Raw genomic sequence first — 13,627 nt, forward strand, 5'->3', positions numbered from 1 at the left:
CTTTCTCTCATTTCTGTGTGTTGGCTGGGGTAAAGAGACATTGGCACACATCACAGTAAGAGATTTTAAGCACAGACCAATGCCAAAGACCTCAGTCCAGAATATACATTTTGCTAGTGGTTTACTATCTGCAGGTGTCCTGGGCACAAGAAAAAGTTGAAGAAGGGAGGAAAAATCTGTTGCAGTTTGTCCTGTGTGATGTAGAACAGGGGCCTCCTTACAGGCCTGGCATCTACATTAAACTGAGCTGTAAAACTTCCCTTGGGATGAGAACTTTTATGAATGCCAGCAGTGTAATGAAGCTCAAAGGTCCATTGACATGAAGGAAGAAGAATATACATTAAACACCATTAAACCTTTTTCTATAACTCTGTTATTCATACAGGCTTTAAGAAGGATGTAATGAAAAGAAAGGGCTCTGGCCTCATAGCTCAGAGAGAGCAGGATGGAAGTAATGACCCTTAAGTGGGCACAAAGGTGGATCCATGTAGGAAAGGTCCTTTAATGTTTATACCTGGAGAAGGTGCTGAGCTGGATAATGTTGGATGTGCAGATTTTTGATTTATTTATGGTGTCCAACTTTGTTGCAATATAGGAGTAAAAAGCATTCTATTATAGAAAACATGATTACATGGGCACAATGAAAAGCATCTCTGAGAAGGACCTTGTTAAGGATAATGAGGTGTTCCTGAACAGAAAGGGTGATGGGTATCAAGTAAGGGAGCTGAGTAATAATATTTGTGGGTTTCTTTCTTGTCTCTCCAAACCTTAGAGTTTTGCTGTAAATCTGAAACAGCCTTCATAGTTGAAAACTGTTGTGCTGTGAAACCACAGCCACTGCTGACAGATCCCTTTTGAACAAAACTGGCTCCATGCAGACTTGGAAAGGAGCTAATCTGAGCTAGGATTTGCTGCCATGCTGTTTGTGCTGTGGAATATTCTGTGCTGTATGTATATCATTGTCTTGGTTTTCATTCCTTTTGAAACCAAAATACATGAAGGATTTAAGATTGAGTCTTCAAATGTATAAGTTCAGAGGGTTGCCATTAAAATCTTTTGGCAGTATGAACTTTCTCAGATTTTACATGTTTTCTTTCATTAAGCAATAACTCTTAAATTGTCTGCTTGCTTTAACTTTCATCCAAGAAACTGAACATCAGAGATGACATTTGTTTCACTCCTTGGTTTAAGATTGTATAGTCTGTTTTATTTGCCTTTTGAAAATAGTGCCCTTAAGCACTTTGGTTTATCCCTGCTGCCACTGAAATACATGTAACAAGACTTGTGAAATGCTGAATTCTTTTGAAATTATTTTTTCCTTTTGACTCAGAAATATATTGACTGTGTGGAGACTAATTAGAAGTTCAGCTGATACCACTTCAGAGTGTTTTTGTCACTTGGACTTTTACTGAATGAGCAGGAAGTGCTGGGAATGATTTGCAGGTTGCTTCAGGGTGTGGGAATGAGCCACAAAGTTTATGTAGGATTTTCTGTTGCTCAGATGATTTTCACTTTTGTGAATAATGACAAGGCAGCTTGCTGGGCAGGGATTATTAAACTGAAGAATTGTTTGCAGATGCAGGTTCTAAGTGCAGTTACAGAAAGTAATCTTGGGTTTCACAAGCCAAATATTTTGGAAATTGTATTGCTAATAATTTTTACAAATAGCACTGTAGTGTTCTGGAAAAGCCTACATAAATATTTTATTAGTAGCTCTGTAACATATTAGATTTCCATTTGCTGAAAGCATCTGGCAGGAGACATGAGTCTTATTTGAGTGAATGTTTTATGCTTAGTCCCTTAAAAAAATTTAGAGGGAGACTCCTTTCTTTAATGAAACCATCAACTAAGTTACTGCTTCTACAAGAAAGGTTAAAAGTGATAAGCAATTTTTCCCCAAAGAATTGCACTATGAATTATGGGATGGGATAAAGGTTTTATTGGTGTTTGATTGGTCTAACTTGTGTGCTTGTAGCTTTTCCTGCTGTGAATAAAGTTATCTGGCTCCTATAATGAAGCTGCTTTCCCAGGCTTTTGCTTAGGAAATATTTCTGTTTCAACATTGTATTTTGTTCAAGTTCTATCATTTAGAAGAATTACTTAGTGTTGTTGGATTAAAAAAAAATCTTTCCTCAGTTCTTATTGTGTCAAGTCAGTCAATGTTTTGATACTTTAGGAAATAGTTCAAAGGGCACAAGGTTGTGTCTTAAATATTTAATTAAGACCCTCTCAGTTGGACATGTCACCCACATGTATGTATGAGTTTAACTTTGTCAAGTGGGTGGAATTCTGGTCTTGCACTGGTGAAAGCAAAACTATTGGACGCTAGGATTTTTCCTTTTTTTTTTTTTTTTTCTTTTTCTCATTATCTTGTTTCTTTCACAGCAAATCACTGATCTGAAAAAAGAAAACTTCAACCTGAAACTTCGTATCTATTTTCTGGAGGAGCGAATGCAGCAGAAGTTTGATGGTCCCACTGAAGAAATCTACAAAATTGTAGGTATTTAGAATAATTTCCTGCAACTGTGTCTCTTTTTGAAGAGTTGGTTTTGTGGGGAGGTTGCCTGTTTCACTTGACTTTTAAGTCTTTTTTTTTTGTTATTGGAAATTTTGATGTGATTATTTTATTCTGACCTTGTCCTTTTCAGTAATAACTAAATTAAAGTGACCTAAAGAGGTGCTTTGCTCAGGTCTGGGATGGAATCTTGAGTCTCTCTTGATGGATGTTTCAGTAGTTAAGATCATAAATTGATGTTTGAATAGATGACAGCTGCAGCTGAATATTGCTGCCTGGTCTTCTCTATTGGTGATTTTTTTGTAATTGCTGATGTGTTGAAATGGTGTTTGTCAGCTTCCTGGCCAAGGAGTTCTTTGTGAATTTACATCATGAGAGCTTTCCTCAGGCTATAACAAAATAATTCTAAAATTACTAAAAACTTCTGTAGTTGATAAAATCAGGTTTTGAAAAGAAAATCAAATATAGCTTAAAAAAAAAAGTATGCCTGGAAACCCTAGAAATTCCCAAACTGCTCCCTGTTAGAGCAGTTAAGTGTGTGTGCAGAGGATTTGTATTGCTTGAGTGCAGTGGTCCTTAATGCTATGGATATTTCTGGGAGGCTTGAACCTTGCAAAGCATGTATTTAACAGTTAAATGTCTGTTCTTATCCCAGTCATGCTTTATATTTGCTGGTCCAAGCAAAAAGTAATCTACACACTGCCAATAACTTTGGGGATGGGTGATCTTCCAGTTCTTTCCAGACATTTTCCTTCTTTTGTCACAGAACATTGAGCTGAAAGTTGAGATAGAAAGTCTGAAGCGTGAACTGCAGGAGAGGGAGAAGCTGCTCATCAAGGCCTAGTAAGCACCAGTTCATTTCTTGCTGTCCATTACTTAGCATTTCTTTCTGTGTGTTTTTTCCTGATGCTTTAGGAATTGGAGGATCTAAAGGGCACTTATTTAGAAATGTCTGGTTCAAAACTAATCCAGGCTGGCAGCTGTTGATTGCTCCCAGGCCTCAATTGCAATGGAATTTTCTTTGTTTTCCTGAGGACCAGATGAATTTTGTTTGATCTCTCCAGGTTGCTCAAAGGGTATTGCTGTGCTTTGAAGGGAACCTTGCACAAGGTCATGCTAGAAAGGAAAATTTAGGTGGCAGTCATGAGCAACATCTGGTGTTGAGTAAGGAGACACTGACTGTTCTTTTCTCATAAGGTTTTAACACATACTGAAAAGGCAAATGATCTCAGCAGCTCCATGTGTTCAGTTTATTCCATTGCTGCTTCCTGTAGAAAACACAGGTGTGCTGAAGGCTTTATAGTGTATTTGGAAGCTTTAGAAATATAAAAGAAATATTTCACTTTTTCATCATACATCTAAAATGCTTCTTTATCCACTGTGCCAAGGCTTGTATGTGGAACTCACAGACAGCACCCAAATTGCTGCATAGCCTGTAGATCTTTGTGTTTAACCCTAAAGTGATAAGCAGGCACACAGAAGGTGGAAGATGCTTGAGCATAATCCACCAGCCACTGGCACCTGACATGTTTTCCACATTGATTTCTGCCTGTGCTCCTGTATTCAGTAAGGCAGTGGAAAGCCTGGCCCAGGGTGGGGATGCTGAAGTGCAGCGTGGGAAGGAGGCACAGAAGAAGATGCAAGAGATGGAGGCAATGCTGACTGGCAGAATAAACCTTCTGGAACAGGTGAGTGACCACAGCTGATGGAATGATAAGGAATCACTGCTGTCTTTGTACAGTTACCTGAGATTTGATACTCATTCTATATTTTCATAATGTCTTTTTCATTTCCTCACTGTCTGTGCTTGAGGCAGTTTATTCCTGTATTTATTGTTGAGTTCTGGTTACTTTACAGGGGAATTGTAGTGTAAAGGGAAGGGACCCACAAGGATGACTGAAGTCCATTTAAAGTGAGTTCCTTCAGGCAGGAGGCAAGGGGAATTTGCATGGCCTCTTACTCATTTTAGTGGAACTGGGATTTCTGAAAGCATTCTTTGTGCTGTTGAACTGGTTGAGAAGTTCTTAAATTGCTTCCTCTGTCCCAAATCAGGCAGTCAGGCTGGTGTTTTCCAGACCTGATAGGTTGAAGAGCAGATTTTCTGATCTCATGGAGATCAGGTATTTTCTGTAGCCCAAAGATAGTGTTGGCCTCTGACATTAATTTTATTCTGCTTATGAATTCTAACACTGCAGTGTGGTTTTAGGCACAGGTTTACACAGCAGCATGTAATTATATAGATCCAGGGAGTGCTAACAAAGATTAATTTCCTTCAGAGTGCTTGATTGACAAGTGAATGTTGGCAAAACAGCTTTTCAGAGAGGGGTTGAGTGGGGAAGTTCAGTGGTGAAAGAGGTTTTCCTCTCCCTCCCCCATTGAGGTGCTTTTTAGTTTAGATGTGAGGGCAGGGGGGGAATGGCTTTTTAGGCTACAAGGAGGCTTTTATTTCATAGGAAACTAAATTGGGTGAGCACAGCAGGGGAACTTGCAATGTAGAAATGAAGATCTGAATCAAATTTGATTTGGTATATGGAAAGTTGTTTTGTGTGTCTTTTTTCTTTTTTTTGGCATTCTCCATCTCTGTGTTGGGTCACCCAGAGGAAGTTGACTGAAATCTCTGGCTGTTATCTCCACTTTTTTTGCTGTTCAAGAGAAAAATGTCTGGTTCATACTTTATCAATTCCTGCACAATATTATAAATGATGTTGGAAAGAGTTCCAATTAGCTACAGTGAGCTTGGGAATATTAATTTTATTGAACAAAAAAGCCCTTCTTTAACATCTTTAATTTAAATATAGCTATTTATTATGATAGTGGGAGGACAGTGGGACAAAACCATGTTATAATTGCTAAATCTAAAACCATAACATTGGGGCACTTTTGTTTCTAGTTCTGCTATCAGTTAGAGTGTTTTTTATTTCTTTCAAATAGATTTCCCTTTTTTCTCTACCACAGAAAGTGGCTTAATCTTGAAAATGCAGACACAGGGTTCAGAAACATTTACAAAGAGCTTGAAATACTTGGTAAAAGTTCCTAAATTAAACATCCTGACATATGTTGGGTAGAAGAAACTTCAGTATGTGAAAAATATTCATGAGCATTTAGTTCTTAGAGGCATCAGGATTGTGTGTTTTAATTTCAGAATCTTAAAGCTGCCCAAGAAGAGGTGGAAAAAGCCCTTGCAATGACAGAGAAGGAGAAAGCCCTGAGAATTGCTGCTGAGCAGAAACTTGCTTCAATTATGAATGCCCCTGCCAAGGATGTGGACAAGGTTACAGAGGCTGAGAAAGACAGGTCAGAGCTGTTGCCAGCAATGTTTCTACCTGCTGGAATTCTTTATTGCTAAAGTGTGAGGAGTCAGCACAGGTTTGGGTTTGTTTAGTTTGGTCCTACCCTTGGGTACAGGAGAGCTGCTGGCCATCCATGGAGTGAATGGCAGCACAGCAAGCAGTTTGGTGCTTTGTGGAGTAAAGTCATTAAAAATTCCCTGAAAGCCTAACAGGGTCAGGATCTGTGAAACATAAGCTCATGGGTCAGGCTGCTAAACTGAATGGGAAGAGAAACACTGCTGGAAATACATCTACAATCCAGGTTACAAAACATGAGGAGTCAGGGGTGGCATCTTATGCTGCAAAGTTTTCATTGTAACATCAGGTCTGTCAGCAAACATCTTTATTGTTCTTGGAATACTGGAAGTGTGAAGATGTATATTGACAGAAGACAGCAGCACTGACCTGACTTGTTGGGTTTTTTTTTGTTTTTTTAATTTTTGTTTATGTGAAATGAGAACCACTTAGATACAAATTTAGATGAAACAGAGTACTTGAGACACTTGCTGAAGGTACATAAGAATGTGGTGTGTGGGTTAAGAAAGGAAATAGATTAATAAGATTTTTGTGTGTACTGTAAAGGACAATGTAAGTAAAATATTGAAACTTAACTGTTGGTATTTGAAGTGGTATTGGAGGAAAATAAGAATGAGCACTTTGCAGATAGCACAAATCTGTTTGCTTATGTTAAATTTACAGCACTTTTTGAAGTTTTCCAGGGTTATGAAAGTCCTTCCTTAAGTTGCACAAGTATTGTCTTGAGTCTTCACTTAGGAGAGTTGTCTGGAAGGTTTACTGCAATTGCTGGTAGATGGTGCAAGATTAATATTTAAAATCTTGTAATTTTAGACTTATAGAGCAACTGAATCTGTCCCTGAAAAGTAAAGAAGCTCTAATTCAACACCTCGAAAAGGAAAAGTCTCAGAGTGGATCTTCTGATGGGAACTTGCCAGCAGAAAAAATCAGAGAACTCACCTTTGCTTTGAGGCTGGAAAAGGATAGTGAGCTAGAGGTGAGGAAAGTGCCTGATGAATTACATGTTATAAATCCCATGGGGGTAGGATTTTAAAGGTTTTGTGCATGACACTGTGTAAGTGACATCATCCAATTTTTAAAAATATTATTTTCTCCTTCATTTTCCAGTTTCTTACCATTTGTGGGTTATGCTGTGGCTTGGTGGGCAATATTAATCCTTGTTTATCCATTCCTTCAGTGAGAGGTTGTGCTTCCCACTGACTTGATTCCTGTGGAACAGATACAGTGCAATTGCTTTACAGAAGTATATATTAGAGAAATCCTAGATGGTAATAGATCCCTCACTGGATGACATAAATGCTATAAAAGTGAAGAATGTGATTTGAGAATTCATTCTTGAGAAGTGTCTCTGCTGTTATGGTCTGAAAAAAAGCTGTGGTAAGGGAGGTATAAAAACATCTCATGAAATAAAGTGTGAGTTTCCCCTTTAGCTTATAAAAAGTACAAGAATCAGCTTTTTATTTCACTTGGCTTCTAAATAGGAAGGCAGAGATCCTGAAAGCTGGAATGTAGAAACAGGTCCTGAGGCTTGTTGTCTATTTTTTTTTCCCTATTGGTTATTCAAAGACAAAATTAAAACTGGCAGAATTAAGAAAGTTAATTATGGAGGCTGTCAGGCATCTGAGAATTTTTCTTCCCCTTTGTTTTGGAACTTAATATTGCTCAGCTCAGTACATAGAGACATTTTTTTTGTCTGTGTCATGAATCTTTTATGATGGGATTGATTAGAGGTAGTAAAAGTTTTCAGTTCTGGGTGGTCTTGCAATTTAAATGGTCTGTGCCAGGAAAAACTACCCTGGTTTCACAGGGGTATTTGTGTGTCAAGGTGAAAACAGCATCATCTTTAATAATTTCACAGGAGGGGGGCAGAGTGCATATGATCATTTGGGGTGCACTATTGGAGAAAAAAAATTTGATGAATTTGCACAACTCTGGTTTTATGTATGATTACTTTTTTAAAACAAATAATTCTGTAACCTCCCCAGGGAAAAGAGCTAATTAAAATCTCTTTTGATAAAAGCTGACAAAGATAAATGTCACAAAAATGCACCTCTAGCAACTCAGCAAGTGAAGTTGTTCTGTCTCATGTTTTGAGGTTTTTTGTTCTCTCTTTTTTTTTTTTTTTTTTTTTTTCTCCTTAATTTGGACTGGCTTATTTCATGCCCAGGGTCTTTAAGCTCATTTTGCTTCAGTTTAATACTTAATGAGTGTATTTGTGTTGAGAATGAGTTAAAGTGACCATAACAACTGTTTTATTCTTACAGGCTCTTAGAATAGAGCTTAAAAATGAGAGAAATTCCTTTGAAAAAAAAATTCAGGTAAGTTCCAATGTTGCTGCTGTTTCCTTGACCCCTTTCAGTGTGTGTTGGGCTCCCTCTGTTATCCTTTCATAGGCACAGGAGGCCTTGGCTCCAAAGAAAGCAGAGCAGGTCCTCTGTTATATTCTTTTATATGAGATGACAGGAAGACCCCTCCTGTTTTTGAAGCAATTTTCAGTCAAACTGACAGACACACTCATGAAATATTGAAGCTGATGCTTGTGGCCTACCTCCTTATACAATATTCCAAGCACACCTTTAAGATGCTGCCTCTCATTTTGGGGACTGTATTTTATGTTGGTAATCTGAGTAATAAGCTCTAAGAACTGAGGGAATGTTCTTATTAATGTGCAGTTACAGTATCTCTTAGTGGGAAGTTAATGCAACTTTCACATAATCTAATTTAGTCACTCCAAGAAGAGCTGCAAGAGAGAGAAAATGAGCTTGCTGTTGAAAAGAAGAATGGTTTGAAAAGGGATAAAACAATCCAAGGACTAACTGTTGCCATAAAAGCAAAGGAGAAAGAGGTAAGGGTGATTGTGATCCTGCTGGAATGCTGAAGTAGCACAGGGAGTTGTGTGTGTGGCAGGCTCTGATCTCACTGTAGGCATGAGGAGGCTTTGAGTGGGTCCCTGTCACTGCTGTCACCTCTCTGAGCAGTTCTGCTGGGCTGCAGTTTGGGCTCTTGGGCTGGAGGAGACAGGAGAAAGTATCACTTAAGTATTTTCCTCCCTTAAGAAGTTGAAAGAAAAATGTTCTCGGTTGCATACTGATTTTTATCAGCTCTGAGCACCACTTAGGAGATAGGAGGGGTGTTTTATGTTGTTGAGTAAGTGGAGCTGTCAAAGGCAGCTAAAATGAGAGAGGTCAGCATCAGCTGAAATTCAGCTTGTGTGGAAGAGTGGGAAATACTTCACTTGAGTGATAGGCAGTCTTGAGAGTGTATAAGAGTAAGAATTTCTTTTTATAAGATTTACTATGATGTATTTGGTGTTCTTGAAAGTGTTTTGTGTAATTGGCTGAATGTTTAATGAGATGGGGTAGAAATTACTGCTTTGCCATCCTTAGAAATAACTCTTCTTACACAGTATTCATTTTACTTTATTTAAAGAATGAGGAGCTGGCTTCTGAAATTGAAGAGTTAAATGCTTCGTTGGCTAAGGCAAGAGAGGCAACTCACAAGGCACATGTCCAAAAATTCAAGGTAAGAACAAGCAATTTGTTGGGATTTCCCCCATTCCTGCTCCTCCCTTCCCTGTAGTTCCACACAGCAGGCAGTGTTTGCTGCCTTCAAAAGCAGAGGAATGGAAATTAATTTAAAATGTTGTGTTAAAATTATTAATTTTTCTTATGTTAAAAAAAATTCCCAAATCAAATTGTTTGAACAATAGAATGTTAAAATGTCACATAACTTACCTTGTTTTTCCTTCTTGTTTTTTGGGTTTTTTTTTTTTGTATCTAAACCAACTGAGAATGTTGAGAAAAATGTAATATCAGAATAAGTTAAAAATAAAGACACAAATTTCCGGGGAGCTGAGGTTATCCTGAGCTTTTTTTTCCCCAAAAGTATGGTGCCAGCTCAGGCTTCCTATTAGCAGTGTTGAACTGGGTGTGAGACACCTGCTTGGATTTATTTATATAATAAATGTGAAACCACTATTTATAAAACAGTGGAACATTATTTATGAAAATGTCATGTAGTAATGCTTTTTGTGTGTGTGAAGGAGAAAAGGGACTTAATGATTTCTGAGACTTTGATTTTTTTAAAAGCTCCAATTTTAAAAAGTGTGTGACTGATCCCTCCTGTCCACAGAGTCCACATTGCAGAGCAAATCCTCCTCCTCAGTGCTCTGCTCCTTAGCTCCAGCCCTGGGTAGAGGCAGTTCTCTGTGAGTAACTGGTGTCAGAGCCCTGCTGCTGCTGTCACCTCTGCTCTGCCTCCAGGGCCAGTGTAGCAGAGTGTGGTGAGAGCACAATGGGCTGTGCCAAGGGGAGGCTGCAGTCACCTTCCCTGGAAGGGATGAGGATCTGGGGTGGTGTGAACAGGGTGCTGGTCCTGGGTTGGCAGCTGGACTCTGTCTTAAAGACCTTTTCCAACCTTAATTCTCATTAAATACTCAGTAACTTGCTACCCCAGCCCAGGTTGAAACTGGACTCTACTCCAGAAGTAGAGTTGGATGTAATTAAAGCTTTCTGAATCAATGACACTGCCATGACCTTGTTTGCACTGTGGATTCCTTTGCACATCTGCCTTTCTCTCTTTTCTTTGTTACCTCAGACTTCCTTAGCCTGCACTGGATGCCCTGGAAAGTTTTGTTACATCAGTAGAGGAGATTTTTAGTGTTACACTTTCCTTGTTTTGTCGTTTCACTGTTTCTTTGTGCCCAATTCTGAAACACTGGGAAGAGGAGCAGGTTTGTGGGATGCAATGGGAGTAAAGAACCCCCTTGTGGAGGCTGCATGCTGCTTTGTGTTTCAGGGTGCTGCAGATTACCAGGCCCTGCTGATGGAGAAGGAGACCCTGCTGGCAGAGCTGCGCTCAGAGAACCTCACCAAGGACGCTGAGAATCGCAGGCTGCAGAGGATAATCAAAGTCACTGGGCAAGAGCTGAGTGATCTCAACTTGGAAAGAGAGAAAATGGAGAAGGAGCTGGATGAGGCACAACTGCAGAAGAGCAGGAGTGACAAAACTATTAATGTTAATATCATGCTTTTGCTTTATTTCCTAAAGTCTAGAAATAATTCAGTGCTTTAGCAGGTCCTTTTCTAACAAAATTAGGTTTATAATTTAAATAACTTTTGGAAAGAAATGCCTGACACTGCCTAATGCTGTGTATGAAAATTGAGGAAAATTCTGGCACATAGTCTGCACAGAATAATATTTTAATTATCATTTTGATAGTTAGGTCCTAGAAAAAAACTTATTAGCCTTTAAAAGTGGTAAATGGTTACTGTTGATTCCAGTTTTTCTGATAAGAGAATCTGAACAGGCATGATGATGTATGTTTACATTTCTGCCATATTTTTCTTGTTGCATATCTGTAGATGATCTTAAATTTCACTACTTAAACATTCTTCTAATTGTGACCTGGAGCCAAACCTCAGCCTGTTCTCTGCTCTCCTAGCAGGGTCACTGTAAAGGCTGTATATTAAATAACTTCTGCTTGTGAAAGACCCAAAGCACAGGATTAATTGATCACAGTTTAACATAAAAGATGTGGTGCTGTTCATTAATTCTGCTGCTTCATATTCTCTTGAGGGTTTTTACCTTGCTGTGGGCATTCAGATAAGCTCTCCTGCTCCCAGCACTCACAGCTGATGCAACAAAGTGAAATGATGAGGTTTCTCCTTTTCTTCATTTGAAAAAAGGATGCACCTTCTGCTGAGGCTTTGACACAAAACACTTCTCACCTGAATGCTTTGTCATGTGGATTTTGCTAAAGTCTTCTCACCATTGCTTCCACAAGGGCAGCATTTGCATAATGAGCAGAGTCCTGCTTGCATCCAGAGTCTGATCCTCCTCAGTTAGGGATTAGTCTCCTGCTATATTAAATTACATAAAAGATTTAATGAGCCTGTCTTTATTCACTAGATGTTTTGGTTCCATTATTAAATAAGGACCTTAATAAAGCAGGGAGATGTGGAAATTGCTGCTCCTGCACTATTCCTTAAAACCAGCAGAGGGGTCTCTTTACCTGCAAATAAATGAAGTTCCTCTCCCCCTCCTAGTCCCAATTTAAGGCATTTTTGTTTGATTGTCAACTGTGGTTTGGCTGCCATCACAAAATCTCTATCTTTGGTGTGCTTTGAGATTTCTTCAGGGCCTTGAGGTTAAGGAGAGTGAGAACAGATCGCTGCTGTCAGTAAAACAGCCACAGAGAACATTTATTGATTTGAAGTATTTTATATTTAACTGTCTTCTCTATTCAGATTTTTTTTCGTCTTTCAGGGCAGCTAGAATAGAAGTGTACAGGAAAGACAGGAAAAATAGGACTGGGTAGGGAGTTGCCAGGGGATTTGGAGTTAGCTGGATTACAGGAGCCCTGTTTGACTCCATAATGTCCAAGTTTTTCATGTAAATGATGAGCTCCTTGGGGGAAAAGCATTCCTGCCAAAAGATGAGCAGTCTTATAAAAATTATATCCCTAACCTATTTCCTACTCCTTGCAGAACAGCTGCTTCAATTTCAGAGCAGCAAGTGCATTGGATAGAGCCACATTGCCTGTGAAGTGTTGCCCATTAAGCAGTAGATATGTGGGAGTTAAACAATATGCTGTGAGATTTTGCTCTTTGACAAATAGGAAACTGCCTCGGTGATCTGCTGCAAACTTTTTATGACACAGCCTTTAAAACTCACTTCTATTTATGCTCCAAGATGCCTATTTATCAGTGTTTCTATTTTGTTTGAATAAAGTTAGGAAAAAAGTGTATGAACTGTAGAAAATGCCCTCAATATCTGTAATGAGCTGCTGCCCTAGCTCTTCACTCATTCACAGGGAAATTTGAAGTGATTTTCCATATGCTGTAATTGGGGTAATGCTAATTTTTGCATGTGTTCATGAAAAAAAAACCCAAACACTCCAACAAGCAACCTCCCTAAAATCTATTTCTTGGCCTGCTGTAAACCCAGTTTGTCTGGACATGAATTGGGCATTACTGTCCTGGAGGGGAAAAAAGTGAAACTAAATCAAATAAGACTGTTACACATGAGCTGATCATCCAGATCACAGACTTTGGCCAATATTAGGAGTTTCCTGGATTAATGAGTTTAGATGTTGAACCATGGTCCTGCCTTAGGGTGGACAACTTTAAAAGATGTCTGAAAGAGCTTTTAAAAGCTCTTCTGTGCTTTCCAAAAGCTGTTATTAAGCATCACTATCAAGAGGCTGTTAAACATCACTTAAAGCTCTTTGGAACAAGAAACTTTGGACTTTTATTTTTACACACTATGGGTGAGGAACAAACATCTAATCCTTGATGTTGTTCGTGGCTATCATGTTACTGTGCCTGTAACAGGGATGTTACAGAGTGCTTCTTCCTGGAGAAGTTTGTTCAAATTTACATGATTAAACACTTCTCATATCCATTCTCTCTCCAGGCCTAAATGTAGACAGTTGAAGTGTATTTACTAGGTAATTCATATTTGATCAGTTGGTTGGGGAAATGCAGAATAACTCATTAGGCAGAATTTATTATTTAGTCTTCCTACCTGTAGTTTAGCCTGAGAGGAAGGTTTTGGAGCTTCACAACTTAATTATTCACCAAACTGGTTTTCATCTGACAAGGAGGGGGAGGCATCTGCTCCAGTCTTCTATATTACAGTGTTTCACGTTCATTTTTCTTAGTTCAGCTATCATTAATCATAGAAAAGTCTCTTGGGGAAAAGGTTGGCAGAGAGAATTGCCAAGTTTATGCTCTGAGAGCTGTAG

At 38.8% G+C, this 13,627-nt stretch overlaps 1 protein-coding gene across 6 annotated transcripts in view; it reads left to right on the top strand.

Moving 5' to 3' along the window:
• CDK5RAP2 (CDK5 regulatory subunit associated protein 2) overlaps window positions 1-13,627 on the top strand; it is a 67,971-nt gene that overhangs the window by 1,935 nt on the left and 52,409 nt on the right. For all 6 annotated transcript variants that reach the window (XM_056505224.1, XM_056505225.1, XM_056505229.1 and 3 more), the window contains 9 exons: window positions 2,386-2,496; window positions 3,282-3,358; window positions 4,083-4,203; window positions 5,658-5,809; window positions 6,694-6,856; window positions 8,145-8,198; window positions 8,606-8,725; window positions 9,310-9,402; window positions 10,678-10,896. In XM_056505224.1, the coding sequence (XP_056361199.1) occupies window positions 2,386-2,496; window positions 3,282-3,358; window positions 4,083-4,203; window positions 5,658-5,809; window positions 6,694-6,856; window positions 8,145-8,198; window positions 8,606-8,725; window positions 9,310-9,402; window positions 10,678-10,896 (1,110 nt within the window). The remainder of the gene's footprint in view (window positions 1-2,385; window positions 2,497-3,281; window positions 3,359-4,082; window positions 4,204-5,657; window positions 5,810-6,693; window positions 6,857-8,144; window positions 8,199-8,605; window positions 8,726-9,309; window positions 9,403-10,677; window positions 10,897-13,627) is intronic.

This window comes from Oenanthe melanoleuca, chromosome 17 (genome assembly GCF_029582105.1).
Source record: "Oenanthe melanoleuca isolate GR-GAL-2019-014 chromosome 17, OMel1.0, whole genome shotgun sequence".
Taxonomy (NCBI): domain Eukaryota; kingdom Metazoa; phylum Chordata; class Aves; order Passeriformes; family Muscicapidae; genus Oenanthe; species Oenanthe melanoleuca.